This window comes from Chiloscyllium punctatum, chromosome 3, assembly GCF_047496795.1.
Source record: "Chiloscyllium punctatum isolate Juve2018m chromosome 3, sChiPun1.3, whole genome shotgun sequence".
NCBI classification, from domain to species: Eukaryota; Metazoa; Chordata; class Chondrichthyes; order Orectolobiformes; family Hemiscylliidae; genus Chiloscyllium; species Chiloscyllium punctatum.
The window spans coordinates 75,699,269-75,719,379 of record NC_092741.1 but is presented as its reverse complement, the minus strand read 5'-3'; the positions used below and the strand labels follow the sequence as shown (position 1 = coordinate 75,719,379).

The 20,111-nt window shown below is 38.5% G+C and overlaps 2 protein-coding genes across 4 annotated transcripts in view; one reads left to right on the top strand and one right to left on the bottom strand.

The window, feature by feature from the left end:
- pbk (PDZ binding kinase) overlaps positions 1 to 2,386 on the top strand; it is a 48,541-nt gene extending 46,155 nt beyond the window's left edge. For both annotated transcript variants that reach the window (XM_072555255.1, XM_072555261.1), the window contains exon 9: positions 1,774 to 2,386. In XM_072555255.1, the coding sequence (XP_072411356.1) occupies positions 1,774 to 1,994 (221 nt within the window). In that variant the 3' untranslated portion in view covers positions 1,995 to 2,386. The remainder of the gene's footprint in view (positions 1 to 1,773) is intronic.
- A 333-nt stretch (positions 2,387 to 2,719) lies between these two features.
- Positions 2,720 to 20,111, bottom strand: part of esco2 (establishment of sister chromatid cohesion N-acetyltransferase 2) — a 51,746-nt gene continuing 34,354 nt past the window's right edge. For both annotated transcript variants that reach the window (XM_072555244.1, XM_072555239.1), the window contains exons 8-12: positions 8,378 to 8,509; positions 5,978 to 6,067; positions 5,210 to 5,353; positions 3,722 to 3,906; positions 2,720 to 3,631 (exon numbers count right to left, since the gene is read on the bottom strand). In XM_072555244.1, the coding sequence (XP_072411345.1) occupies positions 3,499 to 3,631; positions 3,722 to 3,906; positions 5,210 to 5,353; positions 5,978 to 6,067; positions 8,378 to 8,509 (684 nt within the window). In that variant the 3' untranslated portion in view covers positions 2,720 to 3,498. The remainder of the gene's footprint in view (positions 3,632 to 3,721; positions 3,907 to 5,209; positions 5,354 to 5,977; positions 6,068 to 8,377; positions 8,510 to 20,111) is intronic.

Genomic DNA, 20,111 nt, shown 5'->3' with positions numbered 1-20,111 from the left:
GGATGGCAGCTAGTGACTATTGGAGTCCCAAAGGGTTTGGTACCACAACTATTCACGTTATACATTAACAAACGGGATGAAGAATATGAGGGCATTGTTGGAGATGACACAAAGCTAGGGACATGTGGTGTTGAGAAAGTGGGAAGGCTGCTGAAAACTTGGACAGGTTAGGAGTGAGGCAAAGAACTGGCAAATGGAATACAATGTGGGAAAGTGTGAGATTTTGCACTTTGGTAGGAAGGAGAGAGGCATAGACTATTTTCTGAATTCCAAAACGTAAAGGGACTTGGGAGCCATAGTTCATGATTTTCAAAGTTATTGTTTAGGTTCATTGGCAGTTAGGAAAATAAATGCAGGGGTAGTATTCATTTGAAGAAAGCAAAAATACGTGGGTAGGAATGTACAGCTGTATAAGTCTCTGGTCAGACTGCAGTTGAAATATTGTTCAAGGCAGTTATGGATCCCATATCTTGACCAAATGGCCAATCCTGCTCCTACATCTGCGATTTTTATCATCTGCATAACTGAAACATAACCTCATTTTCTTGTATTTAATTCCCTTTGCAGTAAGACATAACATTCTATTGCCTTCCCTGATTACTTACTGCACTTGCGTTCGAATGTTCTGCCATTCATGCAGTAGCACATCCAGATCTTTCTGCACCTCAGCTTTGCAACCTCACCATTTAGATAATGTTGCTTTTTACATTTGATGCCATGTGGTGATATTTGGGGACAGTGCTAGTGGGAAGGTGCAATAAGAATGAAGTGATAACATTGAGAGTAAGAGTTGAATGTGCAGAGAGAAAGGCATTGGAAGTAGTCCAGAGAAGGTTCACTTCTGTTATGAAGGGACTTTCTTGGGAAGTTGAGTTCATTGATGCTTAGAAGAATGAAAGGAGACCTTGTTGAAAAGTATAGGGTTCTTCAGGGGTTTGGCAGGATAGAGGTGGAAAGTGTTTCTCCCTTTATAGGGAGAGACTAAAGACCTGGGGGGGGGGGCATACTCTGAGAATAAGGTCACCTATTAAAGACAGGTGGAAGCATTTTTTCCTGATTGTAATTACAATCTGTGGAATCACAGGGCTGCTCCTTAGTCTCTGTTTTGATAGCACTGAACGTTTGTGGATATGGTGATAATCAAGCAGGTGTTTTGCGCTGAAGGATGTTCTGTTTCTTGTGTTTTTTGGAGCTAGAATCATGCAGGCAAGTGTGAAGTACTCCATCACTGATTTGCACCTTGTATGTTTCCATTTATTTTTCTTATGTTCACTAAATCTCATGTTGCTAGAAAAGTCATGTTTGTATACTGAAGATGGCATGGGACATGGTTTGTGTTGTGAGCTTCCACCATGAAAGATCCTATCTGTTACTTGCATATTAAATAATGTTAATCTTCAGGCATAACAATAGGGTTTTGTGTGTGTTTAATATGAAAGTACAATGTCCAAAAATAAATTTAGTAATTTGCTCATTTTAGTGATATTAATGCAGGTAGCTGTCAAGGTTAATAGTTGGAAGTATTTGTTGGTAAAGGGAGTATACCTGAAAATTATTAGAATGCCGACTGAACATGTATGCTTGCATTTTATCCCTCATTGTGAAGCAGTGTAGTACTACTGGGTTTCAGATTACAGCCCACAGCAAGTCTGAAAACACCAAGTGCAACAAATTGGGACAAGATTAAACTGTCCTTTGTTCCAATGGTTGTAAGAAATATACCTGGATAATTATACTGTATTTAAATACTTTTGATTTGTTCTTCTGTTCTAGACTCTACAGATGAGTATGAAGACAGCTTTGATGACAGTTTTGATGAAGATGCTTATTATGCAGCTTTAGGAACGAGACCTGCACTTAGCATGGAAGAACTAGATGATTCCTACAGGCAGGTTGTTGAACTGTTCGTCGTTTGTACAAATGAAAATCCTAAAAAACGTCCCTCAGCTGCAGAGATAGTAGAGGAATTGGAGAAAGGAACTGAAAAGAAATAGTGCGATGAAATCTTTTGTCCAACCTGTCTTTGTTTTATGAAGGTACTTATATAAAATGTATTGTACTAACCCACTTTTAAAATTCATGTCATTGTCCTTTATATTTTGCAAGTTAAACTGAATAAAATGCATGAGCAGCAAATCTACAGTATATGTCCTATGATTCAAGGTGTGACCTGTTCAATATACCATGTGGGGCTTAGTTGAAACGTACCACTGGCCTGGCCTTGCAGGACTCTTTGTTGACGTTATTGCGGAAACTTTATATTCAAGATACTGAACTCTGATGTTAGAGAATGAGAATGTGGCAGTTTTAATATTGCTTAAACAGAATTAAAGCAATTTCAATCATGTGACTTATTTTAATTAAAATAAAACTATTCTTTCAAATATTCATTATTACACTGCCTCTAGATTTGTACTCACTGGTGAAATACTGTAACTTTTCATATTTGTTATAGGAGATCAGTTTAAATTTGTTACCAGTGGTATGCATGTTACTGAACTGTTCTTTTTTGTAATTAGTGACTGGCTTTGTGCTTTTTATTCTCTAACCATACTACGAATAATTGTGAAGATGGGAACTTAGATTAAGAAACAGAAGTCTGGGGTCAATCACCAGAATTCATTACATGCAATTTTCAAATTAATATTAAATTGTACCCTATGAAAAGTGAAAATTTTTGACAATCAAAGCTGAGAATGATGAATACCCAGACATTAGGTATAATCAACTTTTTATTGTATTACAATGAGCAATTTCTACTGATACTAAGTGTTGGATCAAATATTTGGAGGGGCCAAAAGCTGCTAAAATAGGCATAGCAGGATAAGATTTAAAATTCACTAACTGTGATAACCTTATTATATAGACATTTCACTTTTCTAAACAAAGTTGTGTTTCTGAAAACTCTTATTCTAGAAGCCTGTATTATAGGTAGTTTAATGGACAAAGGTGAACAGCAATAAAATTAAGCATATTTACATGTCTCCATCAATCGTTTTCATTTAGAATATTAAGTTTCCACAAATCAATTTTAACAACATAATTAACATAGTAACCCTTAACATTGCTTTTAGATCAAATGAGTTTTTGCAAACAGTGCAAAGTGTGTCAGAAGACTAGTATGAATTTAACATCACATACTGGGAACGGAGGCTGTGCCAAATTTCCTGAATTTTTAATTACCTGTTATCTGACCTGTAGAAACCCAAATGAACTTAGTCAATGCATTTTAAGTCAACAATCCAGTGTGTCACAATGAGGTGGATCCTGAAAAGCATAGTCCATTTAAAATTGCTGAATGCCAATTTGTATTTGTGGCTTGTATTATAAATTACATAAATGTTGAGGGGGTAAGAGAATATTTGGTTTCTGGACAATTGCAGATTTGGGATACTGGACCTGTATTCAGAGATTAGTTTATACTATACAAAGCAAAGAGTCTTCCTTACCAATTAGTACAACATTTGGCAGGGTAAGTGGTTACAGTCAAAACTCAGGTTAACCAATAAAGTTATAAACCAGGAAATTTGGAGTTTCACAGTATTTAGATGCAAAAAGCTTGCCTGATGGTGTTGGATCAGAGAAGGCGATCTCATTTTTATTCAGGCAAGTTCCATACATGAATGTCTTTCTGAAAAGAGATAAAGTACATTAAATTAAATTATATAAATTCCCAAATTCATTTTATAAACAGGAGTAAGGAAATATTTTTAAAAATTACCGAACAATGTCCACCATTCTACTGGCAATTTGTTTTCTCCGCAAAAGACTGAAGACCCAGATTCTGCTTATGCCACAAATAGCCTCTTCTGGCACCGTAGAACATCTCCAGGCACGATGATGTTCCAATAGGTGATTGTTTTCTGTATTTTTCTGATCAGTAGGTTCAGATAGCACCCGAAAGGCCTTCAGAGGTTATCCAAGAAAATTAAAGAACAAAATGCTTCAAAATAAAAGAATCTTCTCTACCATCTCAAACAAATTTAAAATTAAACTAAAGGTTCCAGCAAGATCCTCTGCAAAGGAGCTAAGTAATCAATATATTTAAAATTAGCTATAACAGCTGACTGTAAAATCATTAATAGAGTCCTTCAGATTTTCCCTTTGTTACTGTTACCTTGTGCTGACCAACTATTTTTGTAAAGAAACTGAAATACTTTGGATGTTGGAAATCTGAAACAAATGCTAGAGAAACTCAGCAGGTCTGGCAGCATCTGAGGAGGAAGAAACAGAGTAAACATGTAGTCTGGTACAACTCTTCTAAAGTAATCATACTGGACTCAAACTGTTAACTCTTAATTTTATAAGTCTCTGCAGTCCACTCTCCATTGTGCAAGTATTCTATCTGGCTTATTTCTTTATAGATGCACTAAATTAATACTAACTAATAGTTCCATACTAACTCAGCACAACGAAAAAGGAATACAAACACTTATCAAACCTACATTTGATTTGAAACATTAACTTTCGCTTTCTACAGGTGCTGCTACACCTGAGTCTTTCTCCATTTTCTGTTTTTTTTAAAAAACAGATTTCCATCAGCCACGATACTGTGCTTTTGTTGGAAAGGAACACCTATCATAGGTTGGAACAAAGTTATTGTCAGGGATGCTTTAATACGAGTAACTGGGAGAGAAGATCATTAAGATCACGTAATACAGTAGGAAGGAAACAGTGGAGGTAGGATCAGACGTGGGTTGGGGGGTGAGGGGATAAATTATAGGATGCTGCAAAAAGGCATGAATCATGATGAGATGTGAAAAGTAGAACTGAATGCATAAAAGTATACTTTGGGATTGAGGCAGACTTCAAAGGTACCTGGACTTGAACAAAACTCATATGAAGGAGTGACTAAATCGTACAAGATGAACACTAGGAAACAGCAAAATTTAACTTTTACATATATATCCGATTCTGGGATGTTAGCATTGCTGGCAAAGCCAATGTTTACTTCGCTTTCTTACCAATAATATGGGAGTTGAAGTTACTTTGGTTGAAATAGACCACGGTCTTTCAGATTTTAGCAAACAACTTGAATAAGGCAAGTGATTTCTGCTTTAGTCTAACCTTATTTAGCTGTTGGTTTAAATAAAACTTTGTGCCAATGACACAAATGCAAATAATAGATTTTATTTCGTGATCCAGAAGCACTAACGTTTATAAACATGTAAAGCATCTTGGTTGCATGTACATCAAAGAAATTCCTTACCTGTTTGATAGATTCTGTGATAAGACAGCCAACAATCCTCTTCTCATTTGAGACAAACATGTAGGTTTTACTTCGTTCTGGATAGCTTAATGTAGCTTGCTGAAATCCCAGTTCATTATCAACCAATTCTCGCACTTCCTCTACCTATTGAAAAAAAAGTGTAAAATCACAACAAAAATATATTCTTTAATTTCTGTCCTTGATGCCTACTTTGAGCAGATAGTCATCTACTTGTTTTGTTATGGCAGTACACTTCCATGTTTCCTCTCTGAAATACCAAGCACAGAATCAGTTCAGTCAGTCATCAGAGCTGGTTTGATAATGTCAGATTTCACTGTTCCGCGTTCTTTAAAACCAACTTCGGACATCATCCTGGTGACCAAGAACAACTCCAGACTCCTCAAATATATAACTACTTGCTCAATTCTTATTTGTGTCCCGTCCAGTACCAAATGTGCAGAGTGCATTTTTACATTTGTCTTTAAAAAGAACATCCATGCAGCTACTTGTGCTGCTTTCCTCCTTAAATATTTCATCCCTCTTCTGTTCGTACAGGCAGCAATCTCAAAAACTTGCATGAAATCTCACCTCGCTTACTGAAATATTCAAAAATCTAAATTAAAATTTAAAACATTAAAGTACTTTAAAAACTGAATTCAGTAAATTAAGTTATTCTATTGAACATTTCATTCAAGATTGAAAATTTAATCAAAAACTTATATACTACAGACTTTGGGAGAAAGTTTATCAATACATGCTTTTTCTTACTTTTTTAAGCGCATACTTGGGGTCTTCTGGCAGAATCAATATAATTTTTCCATCTAGATATTCTGCCACCACACGCTCTTTCTTCCATCCCTGTATGTTGAATAGAAGTACTTTTTACAACAATGCAATTTCAATAATTCAAAAGAATGAAAAGTATCATTGTGGCATAGTCCTTTCGTCATTCTGCTGAAATTTCCTCACCCTTCCCTGCAAGTATAAATTTATGTTTGTTTATGTTGCCAGCACTCTTAATATGTCAGCTAATGGTACGGCTTCATGATTGGTTAGTAAACATTTGTATGCCATTTGACAGTGGAAATAATACACCAAAATGGATCTCAGTTTCACGCACAATGAACCTCACCTTCATCAAGACTGCAAATGCATTCCAAGGCTGGTTTTAGACTCTTGTGCAAGTGGACTTGAAGGCAGTGGGCTTGCAGAATTCAATGGCTGACTTCCCTGCCACCTAGTTGTTTGCTTCTGAGTGGTCTGAATTTTTGCAGAGATGGAAGTGAGGTGTTGTGCACAGTTCCACCTTCGGGCCAAGGGAAGCCCTTAGTGGCGAGTGAGGAATCATTAACATTTAAAGAGAAATCTAAAAACCTAATGTTAACCAATAAAACCTTTTTGTTTAACTAAGTACAGTCTTGTGGCAAAATGTACATTGAAGGAACTGCACAAAATAAATAATTAACCCACAAACATGGATTATAACTATGTAATAAGAATTTTCTTACAAAGGCACATTGATCTTAAAGTTAATTATTTCTGTAGTGACTGCTATAGGTGCATATCAGTCCTCTGGAGAATGCCCTCAGCTCCAGCTTGTTTCAAGAGGTAAAATGCTCATATACCATCTCTTCGCAGTGGACACCCCAATCCAACATTCTGGTTAATTTTCAATGTTTCTAATCAATTTGCTCTCCAAGCTGCATAGCTGCTGGGTAGGCCCATGAACATCGATCAACATTAATTAAGGAAATCCACGCACAGACCTCAGATTTGTACAGCAACAATAATAAGAAAAATAATGTTGCTTCCAATCTAATTTGACTGTTTACTTTTGTTTTGTAATAAGACAGATTACCTATTTTTGAAGCTTGAGACAATCTTGATTCTTCTCTCCCTCAAGATTCAAACAAAGTCCCACTAACATTCCATGCTATGAACAAAGAACCTAGTGTTTTTTTTAAAAAACTGCTTAATGTAGGCCTAGCTAACTATCACTTACTTGGCAATCTACAGTCAGTGGACTGTAAACTACACATAGCAGTTCTAATCTGCAGTTAACTCTCTCAGCAAACATCCAGATAAATTAAATCCTGAATATTTTCCTAAGCTTCGCCCCATCTCTACTACAATATAGCCTGCAGGCCTCAAACTGATGTCTAGATTAATTATCTCTCATTAACAATTTTTTTTAGATTTGATTAGATTACTTAAATCTGAAGTAAATGGACTTTTACAACCTTCCAGATTCACTCAATGTTTTTAAACTAACCTAGGTCTGCCAAATGGAATGCAGTTGTTCAAGGAGACACCTCACCTTCACCTCAAAGGCAACTAGGGATGGGCAATAAATGGTAGCCTAGCCAGTAACACCCAATTCCCAAGAATGAATAAAACAAAAGCGTATATAGTATCTTCTGCGACCATTTTAAGAAAAAAGCCAGGTGAGTTATCCTTGTTTGAAGAAAGTGAGGACTGTAGATGCTGGAGATCAGAGTCGAGTGTGTGTAGCTGGAAAAGCACAGCAGGTCAGGCAGCGTCCGAGGAGCAGGAGAATCAATGTTTCGGACATAAGCCCTTCATCAGAAGTTATTTTTGTTGTTCTGCTTAACATTTATCCTTTAACCAATATTATAAAAAAGCAGACAGACAATCTGTTTATTACAACTCTTTTCTCCCCAGAGATTGCTGTTTGCAAATTGGCAGCTGTATTCCTAACATTATAACAGTGGCTATACTTAAAAGTATGTAGTTGGCTGTATAATGCTTCCAGACATCCAATAGTCTTGAAAAGTTGGTAGGGCTGTAAAAATACCTTTCATCAAATGGAGCTACTAGTGACAGAAGAGTATAATTAAAGTGTGACAAATTTGCACAAGCAGTTTCCTTAATAAAATGTATATACATGGGAATTTATTGGATGAGGGACAAAATGTACAAAATGTACAAAATTAAAGTGGGAACTAGATATTGTTTGCAAATCTTGGTATTTATCCAACTAACCCCATTTATACTAAAGACTATACTTATTCTTAACATCACATAAAATCAGTGAAATTTTATAATGCATACAAACAAAATCAAGGAATTTGAAACCTTGAATTTGGACAAGATTGCATATAAAAAATTAATAATAAAATTAATAAAAATTAATAAAACCTTTCATACCACATAACGGAGCCCTTCTAGGAATCTTTGGTGATATTGAATATGCTGCGCTTCATCCTCAGGATTGGATGCTGTATAAATCATTCCACAGGACCTGCACATGACAGCTCCAAAATGCTTCTGACCTGCATCCTGCAAAATAGCAAAAGTAAGAAAATCAATACATCTGCCAAAGGTAACAGTACATGTGGTCATTAACGTTATTAAAGCTTTGAAATATTTAAAATGCTTCAGTTTCTAATGGCCTTAGCATCTCTTGTTTATTTCCTACAAATATTTTAGGAAAATAAACTTAGAAGTTCATAAAAGATGGGTCTTAATTTATACAACAACTTTCATGCTGTCAGGATATACTTTGCCATGAAATACTCAGCAAATATTTTCAGTCAAAATAGCAGTCAATTCACACACAGCAAGGTTACACAAACAGCAATGAGATTAATTTTTCCAGTAACAATACACAGTCATGGAAACTTTTGCATTTGTAAAGTCAGTTTAAAGCCTCATCTGAACAAAGATTCAGAATTTAATCAACTTGTATGTTACAGCATTATTTGCCTTTAAATAAGGCTAAGATGAAGAAAAATTTCTTCATTTAAGGCTATGAAATATTTGAATTTTTTATCTGGATGATCAGTACTCTAGTATTTTTGTAGACATAGCTCAATATATTTTTGAGTGCTGAGGATAAGGGGACAATGAAACTGTGGTGGAGGTTCAACTAAGATTTAGCATAATGGTACAGCAACCTTAAAATTTATTTTGCATTGTTATAAAGCAGAGGTTGAACCCCCTCGGAGAACTAAAATGAACTACTCAAAAAGCACCTCACCTGTAAAAGTAGTATGAAAAGTGATGTAACCTGCCTTTCTGCAACTTTTATTTTTCTAACAGTGAACAAATTTACTAAACTATTCACAAACTGAATAATCCCTTCTAACGACAAATTGTTTCCCATTCAAAGCAAGATTCTAATGGTTTGCTGTTCCAATAAATATAAGGCCCATTTATATTTAGTCTCTTTAATTTACAGCCAAGTTACGACGTCCAAACTGTTCTGTGCCTTCTCCTCCTATCGTTCTATCAGGAACGCCTTCTTTATCATTTCTTCTGTCTTTTCTTATTCTTTCTGTCATTGGTACCGTTGTAAATAGATGGTGTTTTCTCTAAGAGCTGAGAGCGGTTATCTTTAGTAGATGGCAGTTAGCTCTGCTGATTTTCCAATTGCCCTCTTATTCTATACCCTTGATGACATATCATTATTTTTACAATCAGATTGGTCCTAGGTTGTCAAACATCAAATTTAAATTTGACAGATTTTTGGTATCCAAGGGCTTGGTTCAAATTTATTGGCTCAATCCCAAAGCCTGTTTGGTCTGCTAACTGTACAGCGTTCCGATACAAATGTTTCAATTTGGGTGCTCTCTGCACACCTTCAAGCTGCTTTTCACAGGCATCCATTTTAAATCTCCAAGCACGGAAAAAGCAAAACCTTTTTAAAGGGACCACACAATGCTTTCCCCCTAGCATTTTACAAACAGCAAATTCTAATGTCCTGCATTCTAATCCACAATTATTCTACCCAACTTTGCAACAGTATGAATTGACAAGGGGTCCCTCTGCCTGCATTCACGTATCAGTATAGGTTCACGTGCTAAATCCATGGGCTATGGACCCAAAGACTAAATCATACGCAAGGGTGCTGTGAATGATACCTCATGACATGCTGAAAACACAATAAATTAAAGAACATTTTATATTCATAGAGAAAGCCTTCTCTATTGAGTTCACTATTAGAAACCAAAGCTTTATGTATCATGAAATCTCCATCCCTTCACTGTCACTAAATTAAAATTCTGCAACTCCACCATCATCACCATCAGCAAAGTGGGTCTACCTTCACCAAATAGACTGCAGCAATTCACCACCACTTCTCAAGGACAACTGGGGATGGGCAATAAATGCTGTCAGTTAGCAAAGTCCACATCCCCTGAATGATTAACAAAAAAAGTCACAAATAGGCAAAAATGGTAGATTTCCTTTCCTAATAAGTAATGAACAAACCAGATGGGTATTTATGATAAACAATGATTGCTTCAACGTTACCATTACTGAGATTATCTTTCAATTCCAGATTTTAATCAACTAACTGAAGTTAAATTCCATTAGCTGGCATTATGGGGTTTGAACCTATATGACTAGAATAATGGCCTGAGCCTCTGGGTTACTTATCCAATGACGCTATCTCTAAGTCATATGGTGGCTGCACCAAAAACAGATCTATCAAATTATTTTGTACTGGGGTGGCTTCAGCCATATGGAGTACAACCTCTAACCCTACCTGATGGAATTGGTAATCAAACTTTCCCCTTTGCTGATCCTCGATATAAAATGACCATCTTTCTTAAAAACCAGGAGACTCCCCCCGCCCTTCCTCTTTCCAGGTACCATCCGTTTACATTTTACAATAGCTTTCAGATGAGGTTCAGAAAAAGTATCTAGCTATTCTAGTCCCATTCTAACATTTTATCGATAATGTGTTTTAAATGTCCATCTAAATATTTCTTAAATGTTGTTCATGTCCTTTTGTAGAATAAGATTTGTAATACAGATTTTATTCTGGCAAATTTCTGACAATGACACTTCATTTTAAGTTCCAGTGTGACAAAAAAAAAACTACAAGGTTAGCCACTAATCTTGTAATATGACATTGGGATTGATTGCAGAGGGAAAATATCTGTACCACATATCCCTCTCCTCTACTCATACCCTGGCAAAATGAGTTCATGTCTTCAAACAACATCAGGATTCTGAGTGCATCAATATGCTTTCTCAATTACATGCTTAAATTGTTCAGTATAATTTTTTTTACCGCAAAAAAAGCCAAGTTTTTACATAGTAGCTATCTTTTAAAAAAAACGCAAATTATCTGCACAGACAGCTCAACAACCAATTTCTATATGCTTAATGTGATATGTTGCAAATGTGGTACAAAGAATAAGCCAAATAATTTTACATTGATCTGCCTGATTTTTTTTTTAGATTAGATTAGATTACTTACAGTGTGGAAACAGGCCCTTCGGCCCAACAAGTCCACACCGCCCCGCCGAAGCGCAACCCACCCATACCCCTACATCTACCCCTTACCTAACACTACGGGCAATTTAGCATGGCCAATTCACCTAACCTGCACATCTTTGGACTGTGGGAGGAAACCGGAGCACCTGGAGGAAACCCACGCAGACACGGGGAGAATATGCAAACTCCACACAGAAATTACTAGAAGCAATAAAGACAGATCGAATTAACTGCTACTTACAGAGATACTTATTAATCAGGGAGAGTCAGCATGGTTTTGTTAAGGAAAGATTGTGTTAAACGAATGTAATTGAATTTGAGGAAGTAACAAGGAAGATTGAATAAGTAGTGCAGTGGATGCTGTCTACGTGTATTTTACGAAAGCATCTGGTAAGGCCCTACATTGCTGACTGTTCAGAAAGATTAAAGTCCAAATGATAGAGGGTAAGATGGTGGGTCGGATCCAAAATTGGCTCACTGAAAGGGAACAAAGGACAATGGTCAACTGATGTTTTTTACAAATGAAAAGCAGTTTATAGAGGTGTTTGACGAGGCTCAGTGTTGGAATCATTGCTATTTGTAGGAGATACTCATGATTAAGATTTTAGAAGTTTGTAGATAACACAAATTTTCTGGAGTTGATCGTGAAGAGAATGACTGCTAACTGTAGAATGATATTAGTGGTTTAGTTGAGTTGGCAGTTAAGTGGCAAATGAAATTCAAACTGGAGAAGTGCGAGGTTATGTCTTTGTGGAAGGCAAACAAGGCAAGGGAATATACAATCAACTCAAGAGAATTGCAAAGGGTGGAGGAAGTGAGAGAACATGACTGCATGTCCATAGATATCTGAAAACAGCAAGACAGGTGGCTAAGGTGGTAAAGAAGGAATGTAGGATGCTTTTTGTCATTGGTTAAGGTATTGAATATAAAAGATGGGATAAAATGCTGGAACTATTCAAGACACTGGTTAGGCCACAGCTGGAGTTTTATGAAGAATTTGCTCACCACATTATAGGAACAATACTGCAGAGATTTAAAAGAACATTCAGTCATGAGGAAAGATTGAATAGATTAGGGTGGTTTTCCTTGCAACCAAAAGAATAAAAATTGTTTCACTAACTAACGATATTCTGTTATGCTCAATCTCCAGCCTGGAAACCCACAACCGAAGTTCAGCTAATGTTCAAAGACAATGGCAGGAAACATCTTGACTGAACTTACTGCAAACCGAGAATAAACCCATCTTTGTCATCTTTAGCCACAGCCAAATCTCACAATACTTCAAAGACTTGGGACATAATTTGAAAGATCAGAATAGATTTTGTAATACAATAATAAAGTGGTCATTTGGTCCTTTGCATCTGTACCACTGTATATTATTGAGTTTGTCCTATTTTAATCCTGTCTTTATGCCCTACATTTTCCTGTATTTTCTTCTTTTTCAACCTTTCCTTCCTTATTCTTAAATGGTTCATGACATATGTTACAACAGGCACTTTGTATTTTCACTTATAAATACAAAATAAAATCTGGTTTACTCCTTCAACTTCCATTAATAATCCTGAATTTATGCCCTTTTTTTGTCCATTAAACTATGAAAATAATATTTCATTTCCCAAACCACAAATACCTTTCGTAATTTCAAAATGTTTATTTCCTAACCTAGAGCTCCCGGGGAAGAAACCTTTGTAACAAATTCCAGGAGCAGCAATTACTGGAAAAAAAAAGTCAAAACAACAGCAGTTTTAAAAGGGAGAAGAACAGTCAAAGGAAGCACATGGTGAGGTCAGAGCAGGAGAGAGAGAGAGAGAGAGAGAGAGAGAGAGAGAGACGAAAAACCCACATTGCTAACTGACAGAGTTAGCAGTTACTGCCTTTGCTGTTGAATTCATGTATCGCTGGACATCGGAGTGCGTCTGGGAAAATTACAAAATATTGAAATTCACAACTGATCTTGGAGAAACCTATTTGGGAAAGGTCACAGCACAGAAGCAGGTAAGTGGATTTAAGCGTGGCCTTAAAATAAGTCTGCAGTAATGAGTAGTGGGTTCCATTATTGAGCTATGTCTCTTGATTAAACTTAAAACGTAAGCCGTAAGTATTAATTTAACCTTGAGCAGTGTTTCGTAGAGGAATAAGGTGGTGCTATTTTCTGGGTCTGTAGATTGAAAGAAGCAAAAGTGGCCCTTAGAGTGATATGCTCTTCTCGTTGGATGTGGGAGTTTAGGGAGAGCTTACGGGTTACTGAGGATTATATCTGCAATAAATGCCGTTGATTGCGAATCTGATCAGATCGAATGGATTGGTTGGAGAGGCAGTTTGAGGCAATGAGGAATTTACAAGAGCAAGGGGATGTGATGGATGGCAGTTATAGGAAGGGGGTAAAGTCTCAGATACAGTCACACAGATGGGCTTTTGCCCGAAATGTCAATTTCGCTGCTCCTTGGAAGCTGCCTGAACTGCTGTGCTCTTCCAGCACCACTAATCCAGAATCTGGTTTCCAGCATCTGCAGTCATTGTTTTTACCTAACTACAGGAAAGGTAGGAAGGTAGGGCAGGAGTCTTCTGTGGTTACCCCCATTTCAAACAAGTATGCTCTTTTGGAAAATGTAGGGGGTGATGGACGCTCAGGAGTACGTAGCATGAACATACAAGTTTCTGGCATTGAGACTGGCTCTAATGTAATGAGAGGTACATTAAGTTCCAAGCGATCAATTGTGTTAGGGGACTTTCTAGTCCGAGGTACAGACAGACGTTTCTGTGGCCTGCTGCAAAAAATCAGAATGGTGTGTTGCTTCCCTGGTGCCAGGATCAAGGATGTCTCAGAGAGGGTGCAGAATGTTCTTAAGGGGGAGAGGGACCAGCAGGAGGTCATTGTACACATTGGAACCAATGACATCGGAGGGAAAAGGTTGAGATTCTGAAGGGAGATTACAGAGAGTTAGGCAGGAATTTAAAAAGGAGGCCCTCAAGAGTAGTAATGTCTGGATTACTCCTGTTGCTACGGGCTAGTGAGGGCAAGAATAGGAGGATAGAGCAGATGAATGCATGGCTGAGGAGCTGGTGTACAGGAAAAGGATTCACATTTCTGGATCTTTGGAAGCTGTTTTGGGGTAGAAGTGATCTATACAAGGACAGATTGCACTTAAATTGGAAGGGGACTAATATACTAGCAGGGAGATTTGCTAGAGCTGCTTGCGAGGATTTAAACGAGTAAGGTGGGCATGGGGTGGGGGGGTCCCAGGGAGATAGTGAGGAAAGATTTCAATCTGAGACTGCTACAGTTGAGAACAAAGGCGAGTCAAAGAGTCAGGGCAGGCAAGGACAAAGCACAGAACAAGGTAGGACTGATAGATTAAATTGCATTTATTTACAGGAAAGGCAGATGAACTCAGAGCATGGTTAGGAACATAGGACTGGGATATCATAGCAATTACAGAAACATGTCTCAGGGATGGACAGGACTGGCAGCTTAATGTTCCAGGATACAAATGCTACAGGAAGGACATAAAAGGAGGCAAGAGAGGAGGGGAAGTGGCGTTTTTGATAAGGGATAGTATTACAGCTGGACTTAGGGAGGATATTCGTAGAAATATATCCAGGGAAGTTATTTGAGTGGAACTGAGAAATAAGAAAGGGAGGATTACCTTATTGGGATTGTGATTCCACCTACTAGAGAAGGTGGAAAACTTGACCTACTCTTGGGAAATAAGGCAGGACAGGTGACTGAGGTGTTAGTGGTGGGGTGGGCACTTTGGGGCCAGCGATCATAATTCTATTAGTTTTAAAATAGTGATGGAAAAGGACAGACCAGATCTAAAAGGTGAAGTCCTAAATTGGAGGAAGACCAATTTTGACGGTATTAGGCAAGAACTTTCAAAAGCCAATTGGGAGCAGATGTTCGCAGGTAAAGGGATGGCTATAAAATGGGAAGCCTTCAGAAATGAGATAACGAGAATCCAGAGACAGTATATTCCTGTTAGGGTGAAAGGAAAGGCTGGTAGGTATAGGGAATGCTGGACGACTAAAGAAAATTGAGGGTTTGGTTAAGAAGAAGGAAGCATATATCAGGTACAGAGAGGATAGATTGAGTAAATCCTGAGAAGAATATAAAGGCAGTAGGAGTATACTTAAGAGGGAAATCAGGAGGGCAAAAAAGGGACATGAGATAGCTTTGGCAAATATAGTTAAGGAGAACCCAAAGCGTTTTTACAAATACATTAAGTACAAGAGGGTAACTAGGGAGAGAATAGGCCCCCTCAAAGATCAGCAAGGCTGTGGAGCCGCAGGAGATGGGGCAGATACTAAACAAGTATTTTGCATCAGTATTTACTGTGGAAAAGGACATGGAAGATATAGAATGCAGGAAAATAGATGGTGACATCTTGAAAAATGTCCATATTACAGAGGAGGAAGTGCTGGATGTCTTGAAACACGTAAAAGTGGACCCAGGACCTAATCAGTATACCATATAACTCTGTGGGAAGCTAGAGAAGTGATTGCTGGGCCTCTTGAGAAACTTGTATCATCAATAGTCACAGGTGAGGTGCCAGAAGACTGGAGGTTAGCTAACGTGGTGCCACTGTTTAAGAAGGGTGGCAAGGACAAGCCAGGGAACTACAGACCAATGAGCCTGACGTCAGTGGTGGGCAAGTTGTTGGAGGGAACCCTGAGGGACAGGATGTACATGTATTTGGAAAGGCAAGGACTGATTAGGGATAGTCAACATGGTTTTGTGCATGGGAAATCATGTCTCACAAACTTGATTGAGTTTTTTGAAGAAATAACAAAGAGGATTGATGAGTGTAGAGCGGTAGATGTGGTCTATATAGACTTCAGTGAGGCATTCAACAAGGTTCCCCATGGAAGACTGATTAACAAGGTTAGATCTCATGGAATACAGGGAGAACTAGCTGTTTGGATACAGAACTGGCTCAAAGGTGAAAGACAGAGGTTGGTGGGTGGAGGGTTGTTTTTTCAGACTGGAGGCCTGTGATCAGTGGAGTACCACAAGGATCGATGCTGGGTCCACTACTTTTCATCATTTACATAAATGATTTGGATGTGAGCATAAGAGAGAGATATAGTTAGTAAGTTTGCAGATGACACCAAAATCGGAGTTGTAGTGGACAATGAAGACAGTTACCTCAGATTATAAAGGGATCTTGATCAGATGGGCCAATGGGCTGAGAAGTGGCAGATGGAGTTTAATTTAGATAAATGTGAGGTGCTGTATTTTGGGAAAGCAAATCTTAGCAGGACTTAGACACTTAATGGGGAGTGTTGCTGAACAAAGGGACCTTGGAGTGCAGGTTCATAGCTCCTTGAAAGTGGAGTCGCAGGTAGATAGGATAGTGAAGGAGGTGTTTGGTATGCTTTATTGATCAGAGTATTGAGTACAAGAGGGATATGGGCCAGGTGGTTGCAGGTGGGACTAGATTGGGTTGGGATATCTGGTCAGCATGGACAAGTTGGACCGAAGGGTCTGCTTTCGTGTTATACATCTCTATGACTCTAAATGTAATAAAATATGGACCATCAATTTTCTACTTCCATCATCTGATTTTTAAGCTCTGGGATTTTCATGGACTGAAATGATTTCAGAAAGGAAAATAAAATCTTGAAAAAGACTGCAGTAATCACTGAAGCACAAGTTGAGCCAAGCTGCACAAAACCAACATTAAACAAGAACTAGTGCACTGAAATTAACATTTTCTTAAACCACTGTGGACCATTTGGTGTAGGTACACCCACGATACCACTAAGGAAATTCCAAGATTCTGACTTAGCAAATCTGAAGGAATAACAATATATTTTCAAGTCAAGATGGTGAGTGGCTTGAAGGTGATGGTATTCCCATATATTTGCCACCCTTGTATTTCTAGGTGGAAGTGTTGTAGATTTGGAAGGTGTTGTCCAAGGAATCTTGGTGAATTTCTACAGTGCATCTTGTAGGGCAATCTAAATCTAATCTAATCTAAGTAATCTAATCTAATCTAATCACTGCTGCTACTGAGCATTGATGGTGGAGGAAATGAATATTTGTGGGTGTGGCGCCAATCAAATGCACTGCTCTGTCCTGGATAATATCAAGCTTCTCAAGTGCTGTTGGAGTTGTACTTGCTTTTGCAAGTGGGCAGTATTCTATCACAATCCTGACTTGTGCCTTGCAGATAATGGACAGGATTTGGAAGTCAGGAGGCAAATTGCATGCTGCAGGATTGTAGCTTCTACCCTGCTTTTTGTGTACAGTACCTACCTGGGCAATGTTCTACATTTGTCAGGTAGATACTCATGTTATAGCCATACTATTCCAATACAGCTATAAGTGCAAGTAGTTCTGGAGTACAGGTTTTCAGGGGCAGCACAGTGGCTCAATGGTTAGCACTACTGCCTCATGGTTCAATTCCAGGGACCCGGGTTCAATTCCAACTTAGAGTGCCCATCTGTGTGAAGTTTGCCCTTTCTCCCCATGTCTGTAGGTTTCTGCTGGGTGCTCTGGTTTTCTCCCACAGTCCAAAGATGTGCAGATTAGGTGAACTGACCATGCTAAATTGACCAGTGTTCAGGAATGTGTAGGCTAGAGGCATTAGTCAGGGGAAATGTAGAGTAATAGGGTAGGGAAATGGGCCTAGGTGAGATACTCTTCAGACGGTCAGTGAATACTTGTTGGCCAAATGGCCTGTTTCCACATTGTAGGGATTCTATAATCTTCTATTGTCAGAAACCATAGTTTTTACAGTATCCAGTGCCTCTAACTGTTTTGTTATTTCATGTGGAGTGAATCAAATTTTCTGGAGAGTGGCATCTATGATGTTGGGGACTGCTGGACAATCCAGAGTTGAATATTTATGTCTCATCCAGTTCAGGATGGTACTGCAATTGAAAATCAAGTTTGGTTAGAGTTGCTCTTGATGGAAATGGTCATTGGCTGGCATTGCTGTGATGTGAATCTTACTTGCCATTTGTCAGCCTCAGTCTGGATATTGTTCAGGTCCTGCATTTGAACATTGACTGCTCCAGTGTCTGGAGAGTTGTAAATGGCATTGAATATTGCACAATACGCAGCAAACATCTCCACTTCTGACTGAATTGTGGAGGTGGAGATGTGTGGGCTTAGAACACTACTAAGGGGAACAGTTATAGAAATAACCTGGAGCATAAATAACTAATATCCAATCGCAAACATTCTCATCTCACATTTGGAATCCAGCTCTTTAGTGCATCTTTAAATGAAGGATGCAATGAGGTCATGAGCTGAATGGCCAAGGCAGGACCCAAACTGAGCCTCAAATGAAGAAGTTATTGCTTTGCAAGTGCTAACTGATAGCACTCTTGATGACACGTTCCATTACTTTACTGATGATTGAGAGTAGACTGCTGAAGCTGGAGTTGGCCAGGTTGGATTTGTCTTGTTTTTTGTGTTCAGGACGCAACACCTGGACAACATTTCACGTTTGACAACTAGACATTAGTGTTATAGTTATATTGGAAAAACTTGGCTTGGGGTGCAGCAAGTTCTGGAGCATAAGTTTTCAGAACTATTGCAAGATTGACAGGGTGCATAGCCTTTGCAGTCTCAGTGTCTCCAACTGTTTCTTTATATCACCTGGAGTGAATCAAATTTGCTGGAGACTGGCACCTGTGATTTTCGGAACTTCGCAAGGATCCAGAGATGGACCTCACAGTCAGCACCTCTGGTTGAAGATGTTGCGAATGCTTCAGCCTCATCTTTTGCACTGACATGCTGGGTTCCCACATTCTTTAGAATGGCGGTATTGATGAAATTAATTGTCACAAATGTGATGTGGAAAGGCTGCCAGGGCCTTAGTTCTCATCTGTTGGTTGTGGAATTGCTTAGCTCTGAACATTCCTTGCTGTTTATGCTGTTTGGCACACAGGTTGTCCTGTTTTGTACCTTCATCACACTCACGTCCCAGTATTAGGTATATCTGATGCTGCTTCTGTCACACCCGTTTGCACACTTCATTAAAACATTGCTGATACCACTATAATCAAGCTAGTGGAAGAGGAGCAGATGTGCAATGAATTGGAATTTGAGATGTCTCTACGTTTGGGTGAGAGTGTCTGGGTTCAAACCTCACTTGCTTAAGGGGTGTGACGTAACACTTTTGAACAGGTTGATTAAAAATATCTATAACTGCAGTTGACTCAAATCATACAGCATGGAAAAAGACCCTTCGGCCCAACCACTCCATGCTGACCATAATCCCAAACTAAACTAGTCCCATCTGCCCATGTTTGGCCCATAGCCCTCCAAACATTTCTTATTCATGAACTTATCTAAGTGTCTTTTAAACACTAACTGTATCTGCATCCACCACTTCCTCCGGAAGTTCGTTCCTGACACAAACCACTCTGTCTAAAAAAAAATTTGCTCCTCAAGTCTTTACTAATCTTTCTCCTCTCACCTTGAAAATATGCATCCTAGCCTTGAACTCCCCCAGCATAGGTAAAAGACACACACCATTCACCTTATCTATATCTCTCTTGATTTTATAAACCTCTACAAGGTCACTCCTCAACCTCCTTTGCTCCAGTGAAAAATGTACCAGCCTACCCAACCTCCTCTTATAACTCAAACTTTCTTGATGTTCTGAGGGGTTTCTGCCTCTACCACCCTAACTAGCAGGGA